Below are 22,220 nucleotides of genomic sequence, written 5' to 3'. Positions count from 1 at the left end.
TCAGCAGCTGCTTCTGCCTCCAGTTGAAATTGTGGATCAATTTATTTTCGCTTATTCTCGTGATACATTTGCAAAGTCGACGCCTGTGGGAAAGTTTTGCCTTTTCTTTTTAATGCACCGAAAACTGTCGTCCAGGGTTGAGAGAAGCTCCGTCAAAATGATTGGTTCGTGCTTTCATCATGGGGGCGGAGTTTAGAAGACTACAATAACCCACAATTCCCAGCAAGCATTGCCAGCAGGAATAGACCAGTTGGTGAACAGTTGCTTTTTGGAAATGTGGACGAAAAATAAACGTAAATATTTCCTTGTTTATACACATTTACCAGTCGCCATATATGTGAGTGTATTTATATCCAAGTATTTCAATATATCTTTTCCTGTACGCCTCGATTTCTACGAGTGAACGTCGCTCACCTTCATGCCGACGTTGGTGTTGTGCATGTCCACTCGTGCTCGCAGGTCCTTGTTGGAGCGTTTGCCCAGGAAGTCCTTGACGAACTTGTTGGCGTACTTCAGGTTGTCCCCGCAGCCGCCCCACTGCCACGCCTTGCGGTTCTCCAGGTGCGGGGCCTCGTCGCAGGTGCAGCGCTCCATGCGTCCGGCGCTGCACGCCTTCGCCAGCGCGTGAGTCAGACCCGCCGAGGAGACGGCGTACAAGAAGGCGGTCTCTTTGAATCCTGCGGCGAGGAAACCGGGGTCAGTCGAGTCTCATGGCGGCGGCGGTCGTGGACTCACCTCTCTTCAGGATGTTGGCTCGGTGGCGCCCCTCTAAGGTGCAGTTCCACCTCTCGAAGCGGAACTGGTACTGGCACTCCTGGGCGCTCATGGCGATGGCCTCCCTCAGGGTCTCGGCCACGCGAGGGTCTCGTCTGCACATGCGGCGCTGCTTCTTCTCCAGCTTCAGCCGGTCGCACAGCTTGAAGTGGGCGCGGCCCACGGTCTCCTCGGGAAGAGAGTTCAGAGGCAGGATGGACAGTGGTTCATTACCGGTCAACCTGGAGACACAAGACACACTCGGTCACTTCTGGAGGAACATCTCAGGTTCGAAGAAACACATCATCAACTCATTCAATCTCAACCCCTCTCTGTGAACTCAGCACTGATGATTTATCTCCATACGCAGGTAAATCTGGTCTTTGTTTGGACCGTTTCACACGATTTAACAAGAACCTTCACTAACATGTTCTGTGTGAGTCTGTAAAGTTGTGTATTAACACAATCAAACATGTTACACAATAGTCATGTGACTGAACTGATGACATCATCTCTGACTCATCTTCAGTTGCATTCTTTCAAAATGTCTGTTGATGTTTCTTCTTCTTTGAAGGAATGAATGATTTTTAAATCAATCAAATACTATCAAGGAGACCAAGCCTGAGAAACATATGAAATATTCTTCAAGTCACTTGTCCAGATGGACGTGTCCAGCTATGAATCATGGGAAGAAGTTTCCGGCCACGCTTCTAAATAAATCAAAGTCAGTTTATTCCTGAGATCTTTGTCGGTTTAGATGTATATATTCATAAAAGTCTCCACTAGAACTGAACAAACACAGCAGAAATACATTCTTTCCTGGACGTGAGACGCTCAGCAGGGGAACAGGATCCTCCGAAGCTGGTTAATGTTCAAGTGATTTCAGCTGTTCTGCGGTTAATGTTCAGGAGAAACTGAGATTGAGATCGACTTCCTGAACCGTGTGTGTGAAGCTCTTTCTGAGGAGCGAGAGCTTCGTGGGTCTCTGACCCTGAACTCGGAGGTCAGAGGGTCAGAAGGTCAGTGACTGGGACCAGGACGGAGTATGAGGCGACACAAGTGACCCACGACCTTCAACCTGCAGGTCGTCTGAGGTCATGCTGGACTTGAACCAGCGACACAAGCCAAACAAACCCAGAAACCTCATGTTTCCTCCCACACTGTGGCTTGTGTTGTTGTTGTGTTGTTGTGTTGTTGTTGTGTTGTTGTCGTGTCAACAATCTCGATGGTTTTGGAGGTTTATCTGAAGGAGTCGCGCACGAGACGCTACGAACCTCGACAGATCTCTGAGGTCACGATGGTGAGAGCAAAACCAGAACAACACGAGTCTCTGAGAACATTCTGGTCTGAAGCGCCTCAGAACTGGATCCTTGTCTTCTCTGTCCTCCTGTGCCCTCGCAGTCCAACCAGAGAAGAACATAACACTTCATTGAGGAGATCATGGAGTCGAAGTTCATGGATCTTCAAGGAGCCTCGGCCTGAGACTTCACTGGGATTCGAACTCACAACTCTGTCTACGTTGATGCACATTTTATTATTAAAGCTAGTGTTGTTACTTTTTTATTCAAATATTATTAATCAATGAAAAAGTTTCCACGATCAATAAATTAATCAATGAATTATTTATTTACGATGATGTCGTTGCATCTGATCTCCAACGATCCCGGTGAAAAATAATCAAAAGTTCCAATGAAAGTGAAAAATGTTCTGAAAGTGTAGATTATAAAAGTGATTCTGGAGCTGAGAGTGTGTTAGTTAATGTAAAACTTTGTTAACCTGCTCTGGTTATTGACGTTTGTGACTGAAGGTTCTGTCGCTGCTGGACCGTGTCCCTCGCCGAGGACTTTAACAAGACATTTGTTTTACTAAGTCCAGTAACTGACTGCAGCGCGGCCCCCTGAGAGCGCGGCCCCCTGAGAGCGCCGCTCACGCCGCGAGTCCTAATGGCCTCCATATGCTGCCGACGTCGTCTTCAGCGCCGGCGCTCGACGGGTCGGGATCTGCTCTCGGATCGGGTCAAATGTTTCCTCTTTACAAAGCATGTTTGCCTTCGCTCGCCTGACAGCTCTGAACTTCTAATGGAAAGCTGGCAAGCTGCGTCTTGACACGGCTCGCTCGCACAACGCACACAAGCGCAGAAGAATGTGGAGGATCCAGGGGAGCCGAGACAACCTTGTCCGAGCTCCTCGATCTGGACGACTTTAAGCTCCGCTCAGAAACAGTGGGAAACAAAACGTGTTGTCGGAGCCAAAACAAACGTCTCCGGCTGACAGAGCGTGTTACGTGACTGACAAGCGTTCAATAACAAATCCATGCTGAAGGAAAAGATCTTTTCAGGCCCGGAGCAGACGCTGGGAGCGACTCCTCAACCGTCACACGACACGAGCGCGAGTCGCACCTGAGTCCAAACCATCAGCAGCGTCCGAAGATCTCGAGGAAGATTCGAAGACTTTTGTCACGAACGTGGATCATCTTTGATTTAAACTTAAACTAGAATCTCTGGATCAAGAGCGAAGGAAGTCTTTCAGCAGCTCCAACAAAATAGTGAGACAGTATTTCTGATGAGAAACAAACTGCTCTTGTTATTACTATTGTTATTATTATAAATGAGTTTCCACTCTAGAAACGAGCTTGTAGTGGAAACGAACAAACCTGACGAGAAGATTTTCACCACGAGTTACATAATTCTGTTTTTGTTGGACTAGATTTCATAAAATTGGATCAGAAGAAACATCTCTCAGGACCTGGTGTCGAAGTAAAGGAATCAACATTATTATCGAACGTGTCTTTGACTTTGAAGGTTCGATTCTTCTTCATCATCCATGTGTTTTTTCTCTTCAAAATCCTCATCAATTCCCTTCATTCATTATTGTCTGTACAGTTGTTGACATGTTGAGATCTTATCTCATCATCTCTTATCTTATCTCATCTCACACAACTTTACACGTCGACATATCAACACGATCTTTTATCTTCTTTCAGAGACACGTCTCGACACACCTGATCTCAAACATAAACACTGAATATTCAGCAACATCTTTCTCCAGATCTTTAATCTTCCTCAGCGTCTGAACATCAGCATCGACAGCCTGTGAAGTTCAATTAGCGCCACCTGTTGACGGACGGCGAGCCGCGAGTGTTGTTCACTCGACACCTGGACGTCTGTCAGCGAGACACGAGCTTCGACTTCTGTTGCCAGACGAGCGACGACCTCGACATCATCGTCGACGAGACGAGAGACGCCTTGACGTCTCCAGACACCGGCCTGGACCTGCTCGCCCGCACAACACACACTTCCTCTCCACGACCGGCACCAGACCCACGAAGAAAAGGTTTCATTGAAATTCAAGTTTCCTTCAGAATCTCTTCACACATGAAAAGACTCAGTTAGTTAGTAATAGTTATTAGTCAAGATGTTTCCAGACCAGGGTCACAAAGCGCTTGAACAATCAAAACAATACACAATATATACTTAAAAAGATTCTCGGGTGGATCAGATCATGAAGGTCTGACCATGAATAGATCTGAAAGTAAGAACCAGAATTTTAAAATGATCCTGAAAGAAACTGGTGTTTGAAGGAGAAATGTGAGTTCTTCTACTAGAGCGGCTCAGTTGCATCAAACTCAAGGCGTGGCTCGACTCGTCTCACCTGCAGCCGTCACAGAACAAAATAACAACATTTACGACTTAAAGATACTTTAAATACTCGTTTCATCTGCTAAATTACTGTTGTTTCCTAATAATTCACTCACAGAGCTGAACGTTTTCAAGTTTGTCGTCTCGAAGCATGTTTTTATATCCAGCTCCGAAATAACAAAACCACAATTCACATGAAATTTGATTTAAATTAATTTATATACTGTATATATTAGGTGTTGTTTTTATTATTTTAATGTTACTGTTTTCATCATTTATTATTTGAAATATTACAGTTTACTTTGGCAAAGAAACAGCATTAGTTTGCAAACAATGTTCGTTTTACAAAAGTTATAAGAATTAATTTGAAGAGAAAAAGTGTTTCTAAAATAAACTGAACATTTCAAACTCGATCCGACTCTAAGGATTCATGAAACTCATGGAGGATCGAGAGTAAAGTTTCAATCTTGAGATCTTGTCAAACTCGTGTTGACCTTGAACGTGTGAAGTCATGAACCATCAACGGATGAGAACCTTTGACTGGCAGCTGTCGCTCACATCGACGCCAGTGACGACGAGAGACGCCGCTGGTTCTGGACCATGTGACGGCGCCGCTGGTTCTGGACCATGTGACGGCGCCGCTGGTTCTGGAGCACGTGACGGCGCCGCTGGTTCTGGAGCACGTGACGGCGCCGCTGGTTCTGGAGCACGTGATGGCGCCGCTGGTTCCGGAGCACGTGACGGCGCCGCTGGTTCTGGAGCACGTGATGGCGCCGCTGGTTCCGGAGCACGTGACGGCGCCGCTGGTTCTGGAGCACGTGACGGCGCCGCTGGTTCTGGAGCACGTGACGGCGCCGCTGGTTCTGGAGCACGTGACGGCGCCGCAGGTTCTGGAGCACGTGACGCCGCCGCTGGTTCTGGAGCACGTGACGGCGCCGCTGGTTCTGGAGCACGTGACGGCGCCGCTGGTTCTGGAGCACGTGGCGGCGCCGCTGGTTCTGGAGCACGTGGCGGCGCCGGCGCCAACATGGAGGCGGCGAAGAACCGTCGTGATAAAACATCATTATCGTCACGACGGAACATCTGAACGTGCTGCTGCTCGTCGGCAATAAAACGTTTTTGTTTTTCATGAAGCACGTTTTGACACGACGTGTGTTTCTTCACCGTCGTCACGGCAACATACAAAAGTCGTTACAACATCTCGTTCTCTTGTTTGAAGTCTTCACGTCGTCGACGACGCTCGTGGTCGTTATCACTCCAGAGGAAGGAGACGTAAACATGCCAGACGCTGGAAAACATGTGATCACACTTAGCTCGCCCTCTCGGCCAAACAAAGCTCGTCCATAAGAGCCGAGGGTGGAGTCGTGATGTGATTCATACGTTCAGACCAACGTAAACACATATGGTTTCCATTCTTCTCACACACGTCACAACTGATCTATTAATTGATTATTCCCTTCAGTGCTCGACGCAAACCTCATTATTTTAAATACACTTTTAATGCTTTGATTTATTGAGGCTGCAGGAGGCCACGCCCACTTCTGGAGCTATTGTTCAGAATGATTATTATTATGATGATTATTAATAATCATCATAATAATAATAATCTCTATTTATATAGCGGCGTTCTATTATTATGATGATTAGTATGATGCTTATTATTATTAGTATGATGCTTATTATTATTATTATTATTATTATTATTATTATGATGATTATTATGATTATTATTATGATTATTATTATGATTATTATTATTATGATGATGATTATGATTATTATTATTATATGATTATTATGATGATTATTATACAACAGTCACACACAACTGCACATTGTCCTTTTAAATAAATAAACTGAAACTGAAACAGTCACACACAACAGTCGCACGCAACATTCGCACACAACAGTATCACGCAACAGTCACATAAAACAGTCACACACAACCCTCACACACAACAGTTACACACAACAGTCACACACAACAGTCTCACGCAACAGTCGCACACAACAGTATCACGCAACAGTCACACACAACAGTAACACACAACAGTCACACGCAACAGTCACATGCAACAGTCTCACGCAACAGTCGCACACAACAGTAACACACAATAGTCACACGCAACAGTCACACACAACAGTAACACACAACAGTCACACACAACAGTAACACGCAACAGTCACACACAACAGTAACACGCAACAGTCACAAACAACAGTAACACGCAACAGTCACATACAACAGTTGCAAACAACAGCCGCACACAACAGTAACACGCAACAGTCACACACAACAGTAACACTCAACAGTCACACACAACAGTCACATACAACAGTTGCAAACAACAGCCGCACACAACAATCACATACAACGCAACATGACTTTCACATTTACTCCTAATGCCTCAGCGTCATCAGAGAACATCATAGACCTTCTGAGACACACGTTTTACAGATCATTTTATTTCTAATCTTTGTTTGTGTTTGTGTTTATGTTTGTGTTTGTGTTTGTGTTTGTGTTTGTGTTTATGTTTATGTTTATGTTTGTGTTTGTGTTTGTGTTTGTGTTTGTGTTGGTGTTGGTGTTGGTGTTGGTGTTTGTGTTTGTGTTTGTGTTTGTGTTTATGTTCATGTTTGTGTTTATGTTCATGTTTGTGTTTATGTTTGGTGAAAAGTTGTGAATCTTTGTTTCTGTCACTTGTTTTGAATGTTGAGACGAGAGATTCCTTTGTTTGTGTGACGTTTATTTAAAGGTCACATCAGGGTATGGATGTGCGTGTGTGTGTGTGTGTGTGTGTGTGTGTGTGTGTGTGTGTGTGTGTGTGTGTGTGTGTGTGTGTGTGTGTGTGTGTGTGTGTGTGTGTGTGTGTGTGTGTGTGTGTGTGTGTGTGTCTACACTTAGAACCTTAAGTCAACATGTGTAAGAGTTGGTTGAGGCTCAACACGTCCAGACACAAGAAACACAAAAACCTCTATTAGCCTGAACTTGCTGGTCTCCCCCGTCCTCGTCCTCCTCCTCCTCCTCCTCCTCCTCCTTCTCTCCTCCTTCTCTCCTCCTCCTCCTCCTTCTCTCCTCCTCCTCCCCTCCTCCCATCCTCCCCTCCTCCCCCTCCATCTCTCACATTATTTTCCTCTCCACTTCCATCCTCCCTGTGGTCAATCACTCCCTCGAGTGTCAATCATTCCAGCAGCTGTTGGCACACACACCTGCTGAGGTGTGTGTGCCAACAGCTGCTGACGACGGGTCACATGACCGATGCTCACCTGAGCGTCACACCTGAGCGTCACCTGCACCTGCTCGTGTGAGACTCTGTGTGAGGTTCTAACATCTCCTTCTCAAGAACCTCAGACCACCCGGACCATCTGGAGTATCACGGCTCAGCTGTGCCAGCAGAGCCAGGAATGTGTGTGTGTGTGTGTGTGTGTGTGTGTGTGTGTGTGTGTGTGTGTGTGTGTGTGTGTGTGTGTGTGTGTGTGTGTGTGTGTGTGTGTGTGTGCACGTGTGTGTGTGCACGTCTGTAAAGCTGACGAGTGTGAGTCGACGACTGCTGAGAGGAAACACTCTCCACCTCAACTTTTCTTTCCCATGATGCATCTGCAGCTTCTACACCAGTGTTCAAGATGATATTAATAAATTATAATTATAATAAATATTTATAAATGTATTGATTTGTTGATTATTCATAACCACATGATACACAACAACACAACAATCAACAACCCAAAAAGTAAGTAAGTAATTGTTATTTATATAGCGCTTTTCCAGACCAGGGTCACAAAGCGCTTAAACAATCAAAACAATATTCAACATTTTAGACGTCATCTGAGCAAGAGGGTTTCATCTTGTTCACCAGTTATTAATATCACCCAAAGATACAGCAGTGAAGGAAGACCAAGAGGAGGAGAGGGGCTCAGAGACAGTAGAGGTTCCAAACAAAGGATTTTCTCTTTGATCAATTTAATTTTGTCAATGAAAAATCTCAACAATGCATTGCTGTCAGCTTCACAGAAGACAGGCGTGATTTGAGGAGCAGGAGACACGAGAGAATTAATCATGTCAAACAAAACTTTGGGGTCAGATCTACAGGTTCCACCATCTCATTGTAAGAAGACATCAGATCCCTGAGGTGAAGTCTGTGCACCTCAAGTTTAGTGGACTTCCAGAGACGCTCAGTCTTTCGAAAAAGTCTCTTCTGACTCAGGAGATCTTCATTTGTCCAAGGGCACCGTTTTTTTCTGTATTTTCAAGTTCACTTTAACAGGTGCCACTTGATCAAGTATTTCACAGTATCGGCTGAGATGACACGCCTCTGAGACCTAACTTTCAAAGGCTTAGGTTCAGGGATGAAGTCCAGGTTAAACAAGAAAAGAGAATGATCAGATGGACATCATGTACAGATACATTAGAAATGTCCAGGCCAATGTATCTGCCAATCAAATGAGGTCTGATTCAAAACTCTGCAGCGAGAATGCTGAGCCGCTCTAGTAGAAGAACTCACATTTCTCCTTAAAACTCTTCACTGGCTTCCAGTTTCTTTCAGGATCATTTTGAAATTCTGGTTCTTACTTTCAGATCTATTCATGGTCAGACCTTCCATCAGTGATCTGATCCAGACTTACACCCCAGCTCGGGCTCTGAGATCTGTGGATCAGAATCTACTGATGGTTCCTCGCACACGGCTCAGGACCATATATATATATATATATATATAGTATCAACTCTGGTGTCATGGTGTATATATATATATATATATATATATATATATATATATATATATATATATATATATATATATATATACATATACATATATAAGTATTTATATATATGTGTAAATACACATATACATATCCATATATCCATATATAGAAAAACTAAATTCATCCATTAAACAAAATAATTTCATATATATACAGTATAATATATTATATATATATAAATTTAACAAAACTGTTGTTTTTTTCTTATTCTGATTAAGTTTTTCTTCTATAGACTTTATGACGTGGTTATAATTACATACAATTAATTATTTATTCTCAGTTTATTTGGTTCTTGTGACTTTGAAGTTTGTTGATTTATAAGCAAGTAAGTCATTTTTATTTATATAGCGCAGTTTTAGTGTATCTGCCAATCAAATGAGGTCTGAATCGGCGGATCTTTTGTGTGGAGTCCCTCAAAGTTCTGTTCTGGGTCCTTTATTGTTTTTGCTGTACTTGATTCATCAACTAGTATTAACTCTGGTGTCATTAAACATCAACTAGTATCAACTCTGGTGTCATTAAACATCAACTAGTATCAACTCTGGTGTCATTAAACATCAACTAGTATCAACTCTGGTGTCATTAAACATCAACTAGTATCAACTCTGGTGTCATTAAACATCAACTAGTATCAACTCTGGTGTCATTAAACATCAACTAGTATCTACTCTGGTGTCATTAAACATCAACTAGTATCAACTCTGGTGTAATTAAACATCAACTAGTATCAACTCTGGTGTCATTAAACATCAACTAGTATCAACTCTGGTGTCATTAAACATCAACTAGTATCTACTCTGGTGTCATTAAACATCAACTAGTATCAACTCTGGTGTCATTAAACATCAACTAGTATCAACTCTGGTGTCATTAAACATCAACTAGTATCAACTCTGGTGTCATTAAACATCAACTAGTATCAACTCTGGTGTCATTAAACATCAACTAGTATCTACTCTGGTGTCATTAAACATCAACTAGTATCAACTCTGGTGTCATTAAACATCAAATAGTATCAACTCTGGTGTCATTAAACATCAACTAGTATCAACTCTGGTGTCATTAAACATCAACTAGTATCAACTCTGGTGTCATTAAACATCAACTAGTATCAACTCTGGTGTCATTAAACATCAACTAGTATCAACTCTGGTGTCATTAAACATCAACTAGTATCAACTCTGGTGTCATTAAACATCAACTAGTATCAACTCTGGTGTCATTAAACATCAACTAGTATCAACTCTGGTGTCATTAAACATCAACTAGTATCTACTCTGGTGTCATTAAACATCAACTAGTATCAACTCTGGTGTCATTAAACATCAACTAGTATCAACTCTGGTGTCATTAAACATCAACTAGTATCAACTCTGGTGTCATTAAACATCAACTAGTATCAACTCTGGTGTCATTAAACATCAACTAGTATCAACTCTGGTGTCATTAAACATCAACTAGTATCAACTCTGGTGTCATTAAACATCAACTAGTATCAACTCTGGTGTCATTAAACATCAACTAGTATCAACTCTGGTGTCATTAAACATCAACTAGTATCAACTCTGGTGTCATTAAACATCAACTAGTATCAACTCTGGTGTCATTAAACATCAACTAGTATCTACTCTGGTGTCATTAAACATCAACTAGTATCAACTCTGGTGTCATTAAACATCAACTAGTATCAACTCTGGTGTCATTAAACATCAACTAGTATCAACTCTGGTGTCATTAAACATCAACTAGTATCTACTCTGGTGTCATTAAACATCAACTAGTATCAACTCTGGTGTCATTAAACATCAACTAGTGTCAACTCTGGTGTCATTAAACATCAACTAGTATCTACTCTGGTGTCATTAAACATCAACTAGTATCAACTCTGGTGTCATTAAACATCAACTAGTATCAACTCTGGTGTCATTAAACATCAACTAGTATCAACTCTGGTGTCATTAAACATCAACTAGTATCTACTCTGGTGTCATTAAACATCAACTAGTATCAACTCTGGTGTCATTAAACATCAACTAGTATCTACTCTGGTGTCATTAAACATCAACTAGTATCAACTCTGGTGTCATTAAACATCAACTAGTATCAACTCTGGTGTCATTAAACATCAACTAGTATCTACTCTGGTGTCATTAAACATCAACTAGTATCAACTCTGGTGTCATTAAACATCAACTAGTATCGACTCTGGTGTCATTAAACATCAACTAGTATCTACTCTGGTGTCATTAAACATCAACTAGTATCAACTCTGGTGTCATTAAACATCAACTAGTATCTACTCTGGTGTCATTAAACATCAACTAGTATCAACTCTGGTGTCATTAAACATCAACTAGTATCAACTCTGGTGTCATTAAACATCAACTAGTATCTACTCTGGTGTCATTAAACATCAACTAGTATCAACTCTGGTGTCATGTAGTGAATGTTCTTCAAGACGCAGTAACTTCTCATCATGACCATGTTTTAAACTTATTATTACTTTATAAAGTTGCACTGAAATCTGGACGAACGAGAGGTTACGAGAGTCCATTATGACGTGATAATGGCTTCACTCCTCCTCCTGCTGTAATCACGCTTTGTTTATACAACGATTCCCTTGGAGGTGGAGACCATTGATGACGTGTGGTGACGTCTTTGTGTTTTCAGTGGGCGGAGCTTAAGATAATTTTCTAATGTCAATATTTCAATAAAAAGACAATAGAGTCACACATCACAACAACACACACACTGATGACACAATAGAGTCACACATCACAACAACACACACACTGATGACACAATAGAGTCACACATCACAACAACACACACACTGATGATACAATAGAGTCACACATCACAATAACACACACACTGATGATACAATAGAGTCACACATCACAACAACACACACACACTGATGATACAATAGAGTCACACATCCCAACAACACACACACACTGATGATACAATAGAGTCACACATCACAACAACACACACATACTGATGATACAATAGAGTCACACATCACAACAACACACACAATGATGGTACAAGAGAGTCACACATCACAACAACACACACACAGATGACACAATAGAGTCACACATCACAACAACACACATACTGATGATACAATAGAGTCACACATCACAACAACACACACACACTGATGATACAATAGAGTCACACATCACAACAACACACACACTGATTATACAATAGAGTCACACATCACAACAACACACACACAATGATGATACAAGAGAGTCACACATCACAACAACACACACACAATGATGATACAATAGAGTCACACATCACAACAACAACAACACACACACACTATAACACACACACATACACACTTAAACACACACATACTTTAACTCAACAGGCGGAGGATGTAAAAAGGTCACAGGAAGTGACAAACCAGGATGTCATCTCTGATCTACAGTGAATGAAGAACATCTGGTTGTGACTCATGTTCTGCTCTGAGTGTCTCACAGCGGAACAGTTGCATGAGAAAGTCACAGCTAATCTCCTGGTAAGAGGTTTAAGTGCTGCTGGAACTCAAGACTTCTCAGGTCAGGGCTCACTGTGGTCAGTGTGTGACTGGCACAGAGTGGGCGACGGCGGCGTCCGCATGACTCGCTGTTCTCGCCTCACCATGGCACTGACGCCTCGTACCAGGAGCTCCACGAGGACCAGAGCCAGACCTTCATGGAAACACTTGATGTGAACCTTTAGAAGAACCTTAGTGGACCAGGAGTTCATCCATCCATCCATCCATCCATCCATCCATCCATCCATCCATCCATGTATCCATCCATCCATCCATCCATCCATCCATCCATCCATCCATCCATCCATCCATCCATCCATCCATCCATCCATCCATCCATCCATCCATCCATCCATCCATCCATCCATCCATGTATCCATCATCCATCCATCCATCCATCCATCCATCCATCCATGTCTTCATGTCTTCATGACTTCATGACTTCATGTCTTCATGACTTCATGACTTCATGACTTCATGTCTTCATGACTTCATGACTTCATGACTTCATGACTTCATGTCTTCATGACTTCATGACTTCATGTCTTCATGACTTCATGACTTCATGACTTCATGACTTCATGACGTCATGACTTCATGTCTTCATAACTTCATGGCTTCATGACTTCATGACTTCATGACGTCATGACTTCATGTCTTCATAACTTCATGGCTTCATGACTTCATGACTTCATGACTTCATGTCTTCATGACTTCATGACTTCATGACTTCATGACTTCATGACTTCATGTCTTCATGACTTCATGTCTTCATGTCTTCATAACTTCATGACTTCATGACTTCATGTCTTCATGACTTCATGGCTTCATGACTTCATGACTTCATGACTTCATGACTTCATGTCTTCATAACTTCATGACTTCATGACTTCATGTCTTCATGACTTCATGTCTTCATAACTTCATGACTTCATGACTTCATGTCTTCATGTCTTCATGACTTCATGTCTTCATAACTTCATGACTTCATGACTTCATGTCTTCATGTCTTCATGACTTCATGTCTTCATAACTTCATGACTTCATGACTTCATGTCTTCATGACTTCATGGCTTCATGACTTCATGACTTCATGACTTCATGACTTCATGTCTTCATGTCTTCATGACTTCATGTCTTCATAACTTCATGACTTCATGACTTCATGACTTCATGACTTCATGTCTTCATGTCTTCATGACTTCATGTCTTCATAACTTCATGACTTCATGACTTCATGTCTTCATAACTTCATGGCTTCATGACTTCATGACTTCATGTCTTCATGACTTCATGTCTTCATAACTTCATGACTTCATGACTTCATGTCTTCATGACTTCATGGCTTCATGACTTCATGACTTCATGACGTCATGACTTCATGTCTTCATGACTTCATGACTTCATGTCTTCATAACTTCATGTCTTCATGTCTTCATGTCTTCATGTCTTCATGACTTCATAACTTCATGTCTTCATGTCTTCATGTCTTCATGTCTTCATGACTTCATGACTTCATGACTTCATGACTTCATGACTTCATGACTTCATAACTTCATGTCTTCATGTCTTCATGTCTTCATGTCTTCATGACTTCATGACGTCATGACTTCATAACTTCATGTCTTCATAACTTCATAACTTCATGTCTTCATGACTTCATGACTTCATGTCTTCATGTCTTCATGACACTGAGAAGAGTCTGAAGGTCACTGAACGTCAGCGTCGGTTCATCCTGTCGTTGAAACACTCGTTGGTTCGTCTGACGCCACAAACACGTGAAGGTTCAAGAAAACATGTCAAACACTCCAGTCCGATGAAGTGCTCTGCGGTGACCCCGGCTAGCCGGGACTCATCAAGGGCCGACCACTAAGAGTATCTTGGATCTATATTGGTCTTCGTGTTTTGAACCCGGTCTGCAGAATCCATCATGTTAGATTCCGGCAACTTTCCTTCCCAATGAAAGTCCAGGCCTGCAATCATCGTCGCTTCAAAGATGGACCAGAACCGTGCGGTTCAGGCCGTAAAAGAATATGAGTGTGTTATTAAAGCATCACTCCAGCGTGAGGCGCTCAGGGAACCAATCGTCATCCACTTCATATTTAGAGGCTTCTGCTGGACTCTGGATTTTCAAAATAAAACCTTGAAAAGGTTTAATTGCCTTTTAAATCTGTTTTGACTGTTTTATTAACTATTTATACGATTAACTATTTTACTACTATTATTATACTCGCCACAAAAATATAACAACTTTGTTCAAGAATATATGTGTAGTATTGTCCAGTACTTGACTCTGGTGTTGTGATAGTGTAGTAACAAGTATATATGTGTAGTATTGTCCAGTACTTGACTCTGGTGTTGTGATAGTGTAGTAACAAGTATATATGTGTAGTATTGTCCAGTACTTGACTCTGGTGTTGTGATAGTGTAGTAACAAGTATATATGTGTAGTATTGTCCAGTACTTGACTCTGGTGTTGTGATAGTGTAGTAACAAGGATATATGTGTAGTATTGTCCAGTACTTGACTCTGGTGTTGTGATAGTGTAGTAACAAGTATATATGTGTAGTATTGTCCAGTACTTGACTCTGGTGTTGTGATAGTGTAGTAACAAGTATATATGTGTAGTATTGTCCAGTACTTGACTCTGGTGTTGTGATAGTGTAGTAACAAGTATATATGTGTAGTATTGTCCAGTACTTGACTCTGGTGTTGTGATAGTGTAGTAACAAGTATATATGTGTAGTATTGTCCAGTACTTGACTCTGGTGTTGTGATAGTGTAGTAACAAGTATATATGTGTAGTATTGTCCAGTACTTGACTCTGGTGTTGTGATAGTGTAGTAACAAGGATATATGTGTAGTATTGTCCAGTACTTGACTCTGGTGTTGTGATAGTGTAGTAACAAGTATATATGTGTAGTATTGTCCAGTACTTGACTCTGGTGTTGTGATAGTGTAGTAACAAGTATATATGTGTAGTATTTTCCAGTACTTGACTCTGGTGTTGGCCGGAAGTTTAGTTGCTACACAAACATGAACAAACGCTGGAACATTAATAAAAATCGAACGTAGATATTGTGCAGAAAATTGGAACATCAGAGATAAGATCTGATGTTCCAATCAATCGTGGAACATCAGATGTTATATCAGGTGACGTCAGATGTTATCTCAGGTGACGTCAGATGTTATCTCAGGTGACGTCAGATGTTATCTCAGGTGACATCAGATGTTATCTCAGGTGACATCAGATGTTATCTCAGGTGACATCAGATGTTATCTCAGGTGACATCAGATCTTATCTCAGGTGACGTCAGATGTTATCTCAGGGGGAATCAGATGTTATCTCAGGTGACGTCAGATCTTATCTCAGGTGACATCAGATGTTATCTCAGGGGGAATCAGATGTTATCTCAGGTGACGTCAGATGTTATCTCAGGTGACGTCAGATCTTATCTCAGGTGACATCAGATGTTATCTCAGGTGACGTCAGATGTTATCTCAGGGGGAATCAGATGTTGTCTCAGGTGACCTCAGATGTTATCTCAGGTGACGTCAGATGTTATCTCAGGGGGAATCAGATGTTATCTCAGGAGACGTCAGATGTTATCTCAGGTGACGTCAGATGTTATCAAAGGTGACCTCAGATGTTATCTCAGGTGACGTCAGATGTTATCTCGGGTGACGTCAAATGTTATCTCAGGTGACGTCAGATGTTATCTCAGGTGACATCAGATGTTATCTCAGGTGACGTCAGATGTTATCTCAGGTGACGTCAGATGTTATCTCAGGTGACGTCAGATGTTATCTCGGGTGACGTCAGATGTTATCTCAGATGACATCAGATGTTATCTCAGGTGACGTCAGATGTTATCTTGGGTGACGTCAGATGTTATCTCAGGTGACGTCAGATGTTATCTCGGGTGATGTCAAATGTTATCTCAGGTGACGTCAGATGTTATCTCAGGTGCCATCAGATGTTATCTCAGGTGACATCAGATGTTATCTCAGGTGACATCAGATCTTATCTCAGGTGACGTCAGATGTTATCTCAGGGGGAATCAGATGTTATCTCAGGTGGCGTCAGATCTTATCTCAGGTGACATCAGATGTTATCTCAGGTGACGTCAGATGTTATCTCAGGGGGAATCAGATGTTATCTCAGGTGACGTCAGATGTTATCTCAGGTGACGTCAGATGTTATCTCAGGTGACGTCAGATGTTATCTCAGGTGACGTCAGATGTTATCTCAGGGGGAATCAGATGTTATCTCAGGAGACGTCAGATGTTATCAAAGGTGACATCAGATGTTATCTCAGGTGACATCAGATGTTATCTCAGGTGACGTCAGATGTTATCTCAGGTGACATCAGATGTTATCTCAGGTGACATCAGATGTTATCTCGGGTGACGTCAGATCTTATCTCAGGTGACGTCAGATGTTATCTCAGGTGACGTCAGATCTTATCTCAGGTGACGTCAGATGTTATCTCAGGTGACGTCAGATGTTATCTCAGGTGACGTCAGATGTTATCTCAGGGGGAATCAGATGTTATCTCAGGAGACGTCAGATGTTATCAAAGGTGACATCAGATGTTATCTCAGGTGACATCAGATGTTATCTCAGGTGACGTCAGATGTTATCTCAGGTGACATCAGATGTTATCTCAGGTGACATCAGATGTTATCTCGGGTGACGTCAGATCTTATCTCAGGTGACGTCAGATGTTATCTCAGGTGACGTCAGATCTTATCTCAGGTGACAACAGATGTTATCTCAGGTGACATCAGATGTTATCTCAGGTGACATCAGATGTTATCTCAGGTGACATCAGATCTTATCTCAGGTGACGTCAGATGTTATCTCAGGGGGAATCAGATGTTATCTCAGGTGACGTCAGATGTTATCAAAGGTGACATCAGATGTTATCTCAGGTGACGTCAGATGTTATCAAAGGTGACATCAGATGTTATCTCAGGTGACGTCAGATGTTATCTCAGGTGACGTCAGATGTTATCTCAGGTGACGTCAGATCTTATCTCAGGTGACGTCAGATGTTATCTCGGGTGACGTCAGATCTTATCTCAGGTGACGTCAGATGTTATCTCAGGTGACGTCAGATGTTATCTCAGGTGACGTCAGATGTTATCTCAGGTGACGTCAGATCTTATCAAAGGTGACGTCAGATGTTATCTCAGGTGACATCATCTGGATCCTCGAGGTGTGGCTGCCTCAGGATTTCCTCTGAAGTGGGGAAATCCCTGCCCGGACGGAGCTCCCGCCCGAGGATAATCCCGGTCGTGAGACGCTGCCACCGCCGTCTGCCAGCCTGAGCTCTCGCCACCGCCGCGGCAGCTAATGAGCGGTAATCACCCGGAATCTACCCGCAGACCGCCGAGCTCAGGGAGAGGATGAGACTCGACACGGAGCCTTTGAGCAAGACCTTCAGAGCCTTCGCGATAAAAGCGTTTTACAGCCGGCCTGGATTTACACACATCCCGTTCAGTGAGCGTGTTGTTGTTGGCTCGCTGCCTTGCTCAAGGGCTGGAAACAGGCGGCGGGCGGAGGAGCTTCACGACACCATCGCCGTCCAGCTGCTGCCGCAGCTTCCTGGACGTGTCGCCGGCGACCAAATAAAAACAAGCTCGACTTAAACTTTACGAGCCGCGGATCCACGAGTCGAGTCGCAAACAAACATGGTTTCTGTTGACGCGTCACGAGGAGACGTTTGAATTCTTCGCATTTCTGACGCGAAATATTCCGTTTTCGTCGTTTCTTTTGATTCTTCTTGTTGTGAAATGTTTGCTTTTGAGTCATTGAATTAAAAAAAGAATAATATTTCAAGTGAATACGTTTGTTTTACACATTAAGTTTGATTCTTCAATCCTGGATCCAGTCGCTCGGCGCTCGTTTGTTTCTGTCTGGAGTCGCTTTTGTTATTGAAGTTAAAAATGTTTCATTAACAACATTTTGTTGAATCAAAAGATGAAACTCTACCAGTAAAATAATGAATGAACCACAAAATGACTCAAAATCTTTAAATCAATTATAAAAATATAATTATAAAAAATAAAAAAACATATTTTAATATAAAAATAACAGAATTAAAGTATTCGAATAGAAATCTTGTAATGATTGAAAAACTATGATTTCATTGAAATCAACATTCATGACGTCCGACGAACAAACTCTCGAAGGATTCCGTGGACGAAGGTTCGATACTAAGACACGGAATAGAACCAACACCTGCCACAACAGCCCGGGAGGAGAAAAGAACATTCTTGTGGCGAAGGATGACAATTTCAGCGGGTTCTGGACTACGCCAGGAATCCCGACCCACCCTCTGCGCCGCAGAGACGTGTTTATGTTACACTTACGCTGCACCGCACTGGAAACTGGGTCTGAAACATTGACCCTGTAGTTTGAGTAAATCAGTGCCCAGGAGGCCCTGATGCCTCGTGCTGCTGGAATATTGCTCGTGTTGTGCAGGCGAGCTCCGGTTTCACATCTGTGTCACCTGTGTTCAGAGTCTACGAGTCCTGGACCAGAACCTGAATCCTCGCCTGGACTCGTGACGTCAACATCAGTTAAAGATTTAGTTATTAGAGCCTTGTGTCACTTTTAAGTTATGATGAAACAATCAGTATTAGTTAGTATTATTGTGCAGTACTTGACTCTGGTCTTATGATAGTGTAGTAACAAGTATATATGTGTAGTATTGTGCAGTACTTGACTCTGGTGTTGTGATAGTGTAGTAACAAGTATATATGTGTAGTATTGTCCAGTACTTGACTCTGGTGTTGTGATAGTGTAGTAACAAGTATATATGTGTAGTATTGTCCAGTACTTGACTCTGGTGTTGTGATAATGTAGTAACAAGTATATATGTGTAGTATTGTCCAGTACTTGACTCTGGTGTTGTGATAGTGTAGTAACAAGTATATATGTGTAGTATTGTCCAGTACTTGACTCTAGTGTTATGATAGTGTAGTAACAAGTATATATGTGTAGTATTGTGCAGTACTTGACTCTGGTGTTGTGATAGTGTAGTAACAAGTATATATGTGTAGTATTGTCCAGTACTTGACTCTGGTGTTATGATAGTGTAGTAACAAGTATATATGTGTAGTATTGTGCAGTACTTGACTCTGGTGTTGTGATAGTGTAGTAACAAGTATATATGTGTAGTATTGTGCAGTACTTGACTCTGGTGTTGTGATAGTGTAGTAACAAGTATATATGTGTAGTATTGTCCAGTACTTGACTCTGGTGTTGTGATAGTGTAGTTACAAGTATATATGTGTAGTATTGTCCAGTACTTGACTCTGGTGTTGTGATAATGTAGTAACAAGTATATATGTGTAGTATTGTCCAGTACTTGACTCTGGTGTTGTGTTAGTGTAGTAACAAGTATATATGTGTAGTATTGTCCAGTACTTGACTCTGGTGTTATGATAGTGTAGTAACAAGTATATATGTGTAGTATTGTCCAGTACTTGACTCTGGTGTTGTGATAGTGTAGTAACAAGTATATATGTGTAGTATTGTCCAGTACTTGACTCTGGTGTTGTGATAGTGTAGTAACAAGTATATATGTGTAGTATTGTCCAGTACTTGACTCTGGTGTTATGATAGTGTAGTAACAAGTATATATGTGTAGTATTGTCCAGTACTTGACTCTGGTGTTGTGATAGTGTAGTAACAAGTATATATGTGTAGTATTGTCCAGTACTTGACTCTGGTGTTGTAGTATTTACAGACCACATGACTCTTGACGAAGTTGTAACTACTTTCATTTGTTTTCAAACCAAAATATGTCCAAACATCAGCTTTAAAAGCTTCTGGACTCACTGTATCCTCTCGTCCTCAGTATCGTTCTTACTTTAGCTGCAGAGGACGTAATGAGTACTGCCATCTAGGGGCCGGAAGTTTAATTGCTACTCAAATCAACACCATTAAAAACACCATGTTAATTGTAAATAAATACTGTTGAATACATTTTTTGTGAAAAATATATCAATATATTTTAGTGAATCAATATTTTCTTACAATCTGGATCTAGGAAGGGTTTGAAGGATCCATCACGCTCTTCTATTTCCTCTCACGGCACACATGACGACATGAACAGTAGCTAAAGTACTTATATATATAATATACTATAGAATCACGGAGATAATCCACGTTGTTGGTGCTCCTCAGATATAACGGATCACGAGTCCAGAACTTTGAGTCACAGGTTGAGAGTTTGAAACCCTGGAGGATCAAGAACCTGCGAGTCTGAGGCAAAGATATAAACAAGTCTTTGGTTTGACGCGTGACGGTTCTGACACTTGATGGTTCTGACATGTGACGGTTCTGACACTAGATGGTTCTGACACTTGATGGTTCTGACACTTGACGGTTCTGACATGTGACGGTTCTGAAGCGTCTCCCTCACGTGATGTTCAGTCGACGTTGAACCAGCAACTGTCATCACACATGTTCACGTCGTCACAGACAGACTTGCTCAAGAGCACGTCGTCATGTGAAATCAAATCTTCATTCAGCTCCTCCACGTCTCCTCGCTCTCCTGGGTCAGTGTCTCGCTGACCTCTGACCCATGAACTATGACAACGACCCTCGAACCCGGTCCAGAGGAAGTGACACCAGAGTCCAGAACCGACGTCCAGTTCTGGTCCAAACAAGTGCCTGAAGTTCAGGACATCATCGAACTGAAGCGCACAACACACTCTCAACATCTCTGGAGCTTCTTTGAGCAAAACGACTGACGGCGTAATTATAGCATCTTTCAATGTCTCGTTTAGAACTCTGGACCTCAACCTTAACGACGAAGATGAAGACGAAGATGATGAAGACGAAGATGATGAAGACGAAGACGTTGAAGATGAAGATGAAGATGATGAAGATGAAGATGATGAAGATGAAGACAATGAAGACGAAGACGATGAAGACGTTGAAGATGAAGATGAAGACGAAGATGAAGATGAAGATGAAGATGAAGATGAAGATGAAGACGAAGGCGATGAAGATGACGATGAAGATGAAGATTAAGATGATGATGATGAAGATGAAGATGAAGATGAAGATGAAGATGAAGACGATGAAGATGAAGATGATGATGATGATGAAGATGAAGATGAAGATGAAGATGAAGATGAAGATGAAGACGAAGGCGATGAAGATGACGATGAAGATGAAGATTAAGATGATGATGATGAAGATGAAGATGAAGATGAAGATGAAGACGATGAAGATGAAGATGATGATGATGATGAAGATGAAGATGAAGATGAAGATGAAGATGAAGATGAAGATGAAGACGATGAAGATGAAGATGAAGATGAAGATGATGAAGATGAAGATGAAGATGAAGATGAAGATGAAGACGAAGGCGATGAAGATGACGATGAAGATGAAGATTAAGATGATGATGATGAAGATGAAGATGAAGATGAAGATGAAGATGAAGATGAAGATGAAGACGATGAAGATGAAGATGA

At 41.8% G+C, this 22,220-nt stretch overlaps 1 protein-coding gene across 1 annotated transcript in view; it reads right to left on the bottom strand.

Annotated features, from left to right (window-relative positions):
* The window catches only part of wnt9a (wingless-type MMTV integration site family, member 9A), a 29,149-nt gene that overhangs the window by 5,309 nt on the left and 1,620 nt on the right, over positions 1-22,220 (bottom strand). The window contains exons 2-3 of the mRNA XM_087811755.1: positions 736-995; positions 415-677 (exon numbers count right to left, since the gene is read on the bottom strand). Coding sequence (XP_087667881.1) covers positions 415-677; positions 736-995 — 523 coding nt within the window. The remainder of the gene's footprint in view (positions 1-414; positions 678-735; positions 996-22,220) is intronic.

The sequence above is a fragment of the Callionymus lyra genome, chromosome 16, assembly GCF_982586985.1.
Source record: "Callionymus lyra chromosome 16, fCalLyr1.hap1.1, whole genome shotgun sequence".
Taxonomy (NCBI): Eukaryota; Metazoa; Chordata; class Actinopteri; order Syngnathiformes; family Callionymidae; genus Callionymus; species Callionymus lyra.
Note: the sequence above shows the minus strand (reverse complement) of the source record. Positions and strands in the feature narration are given on the sequence as shown.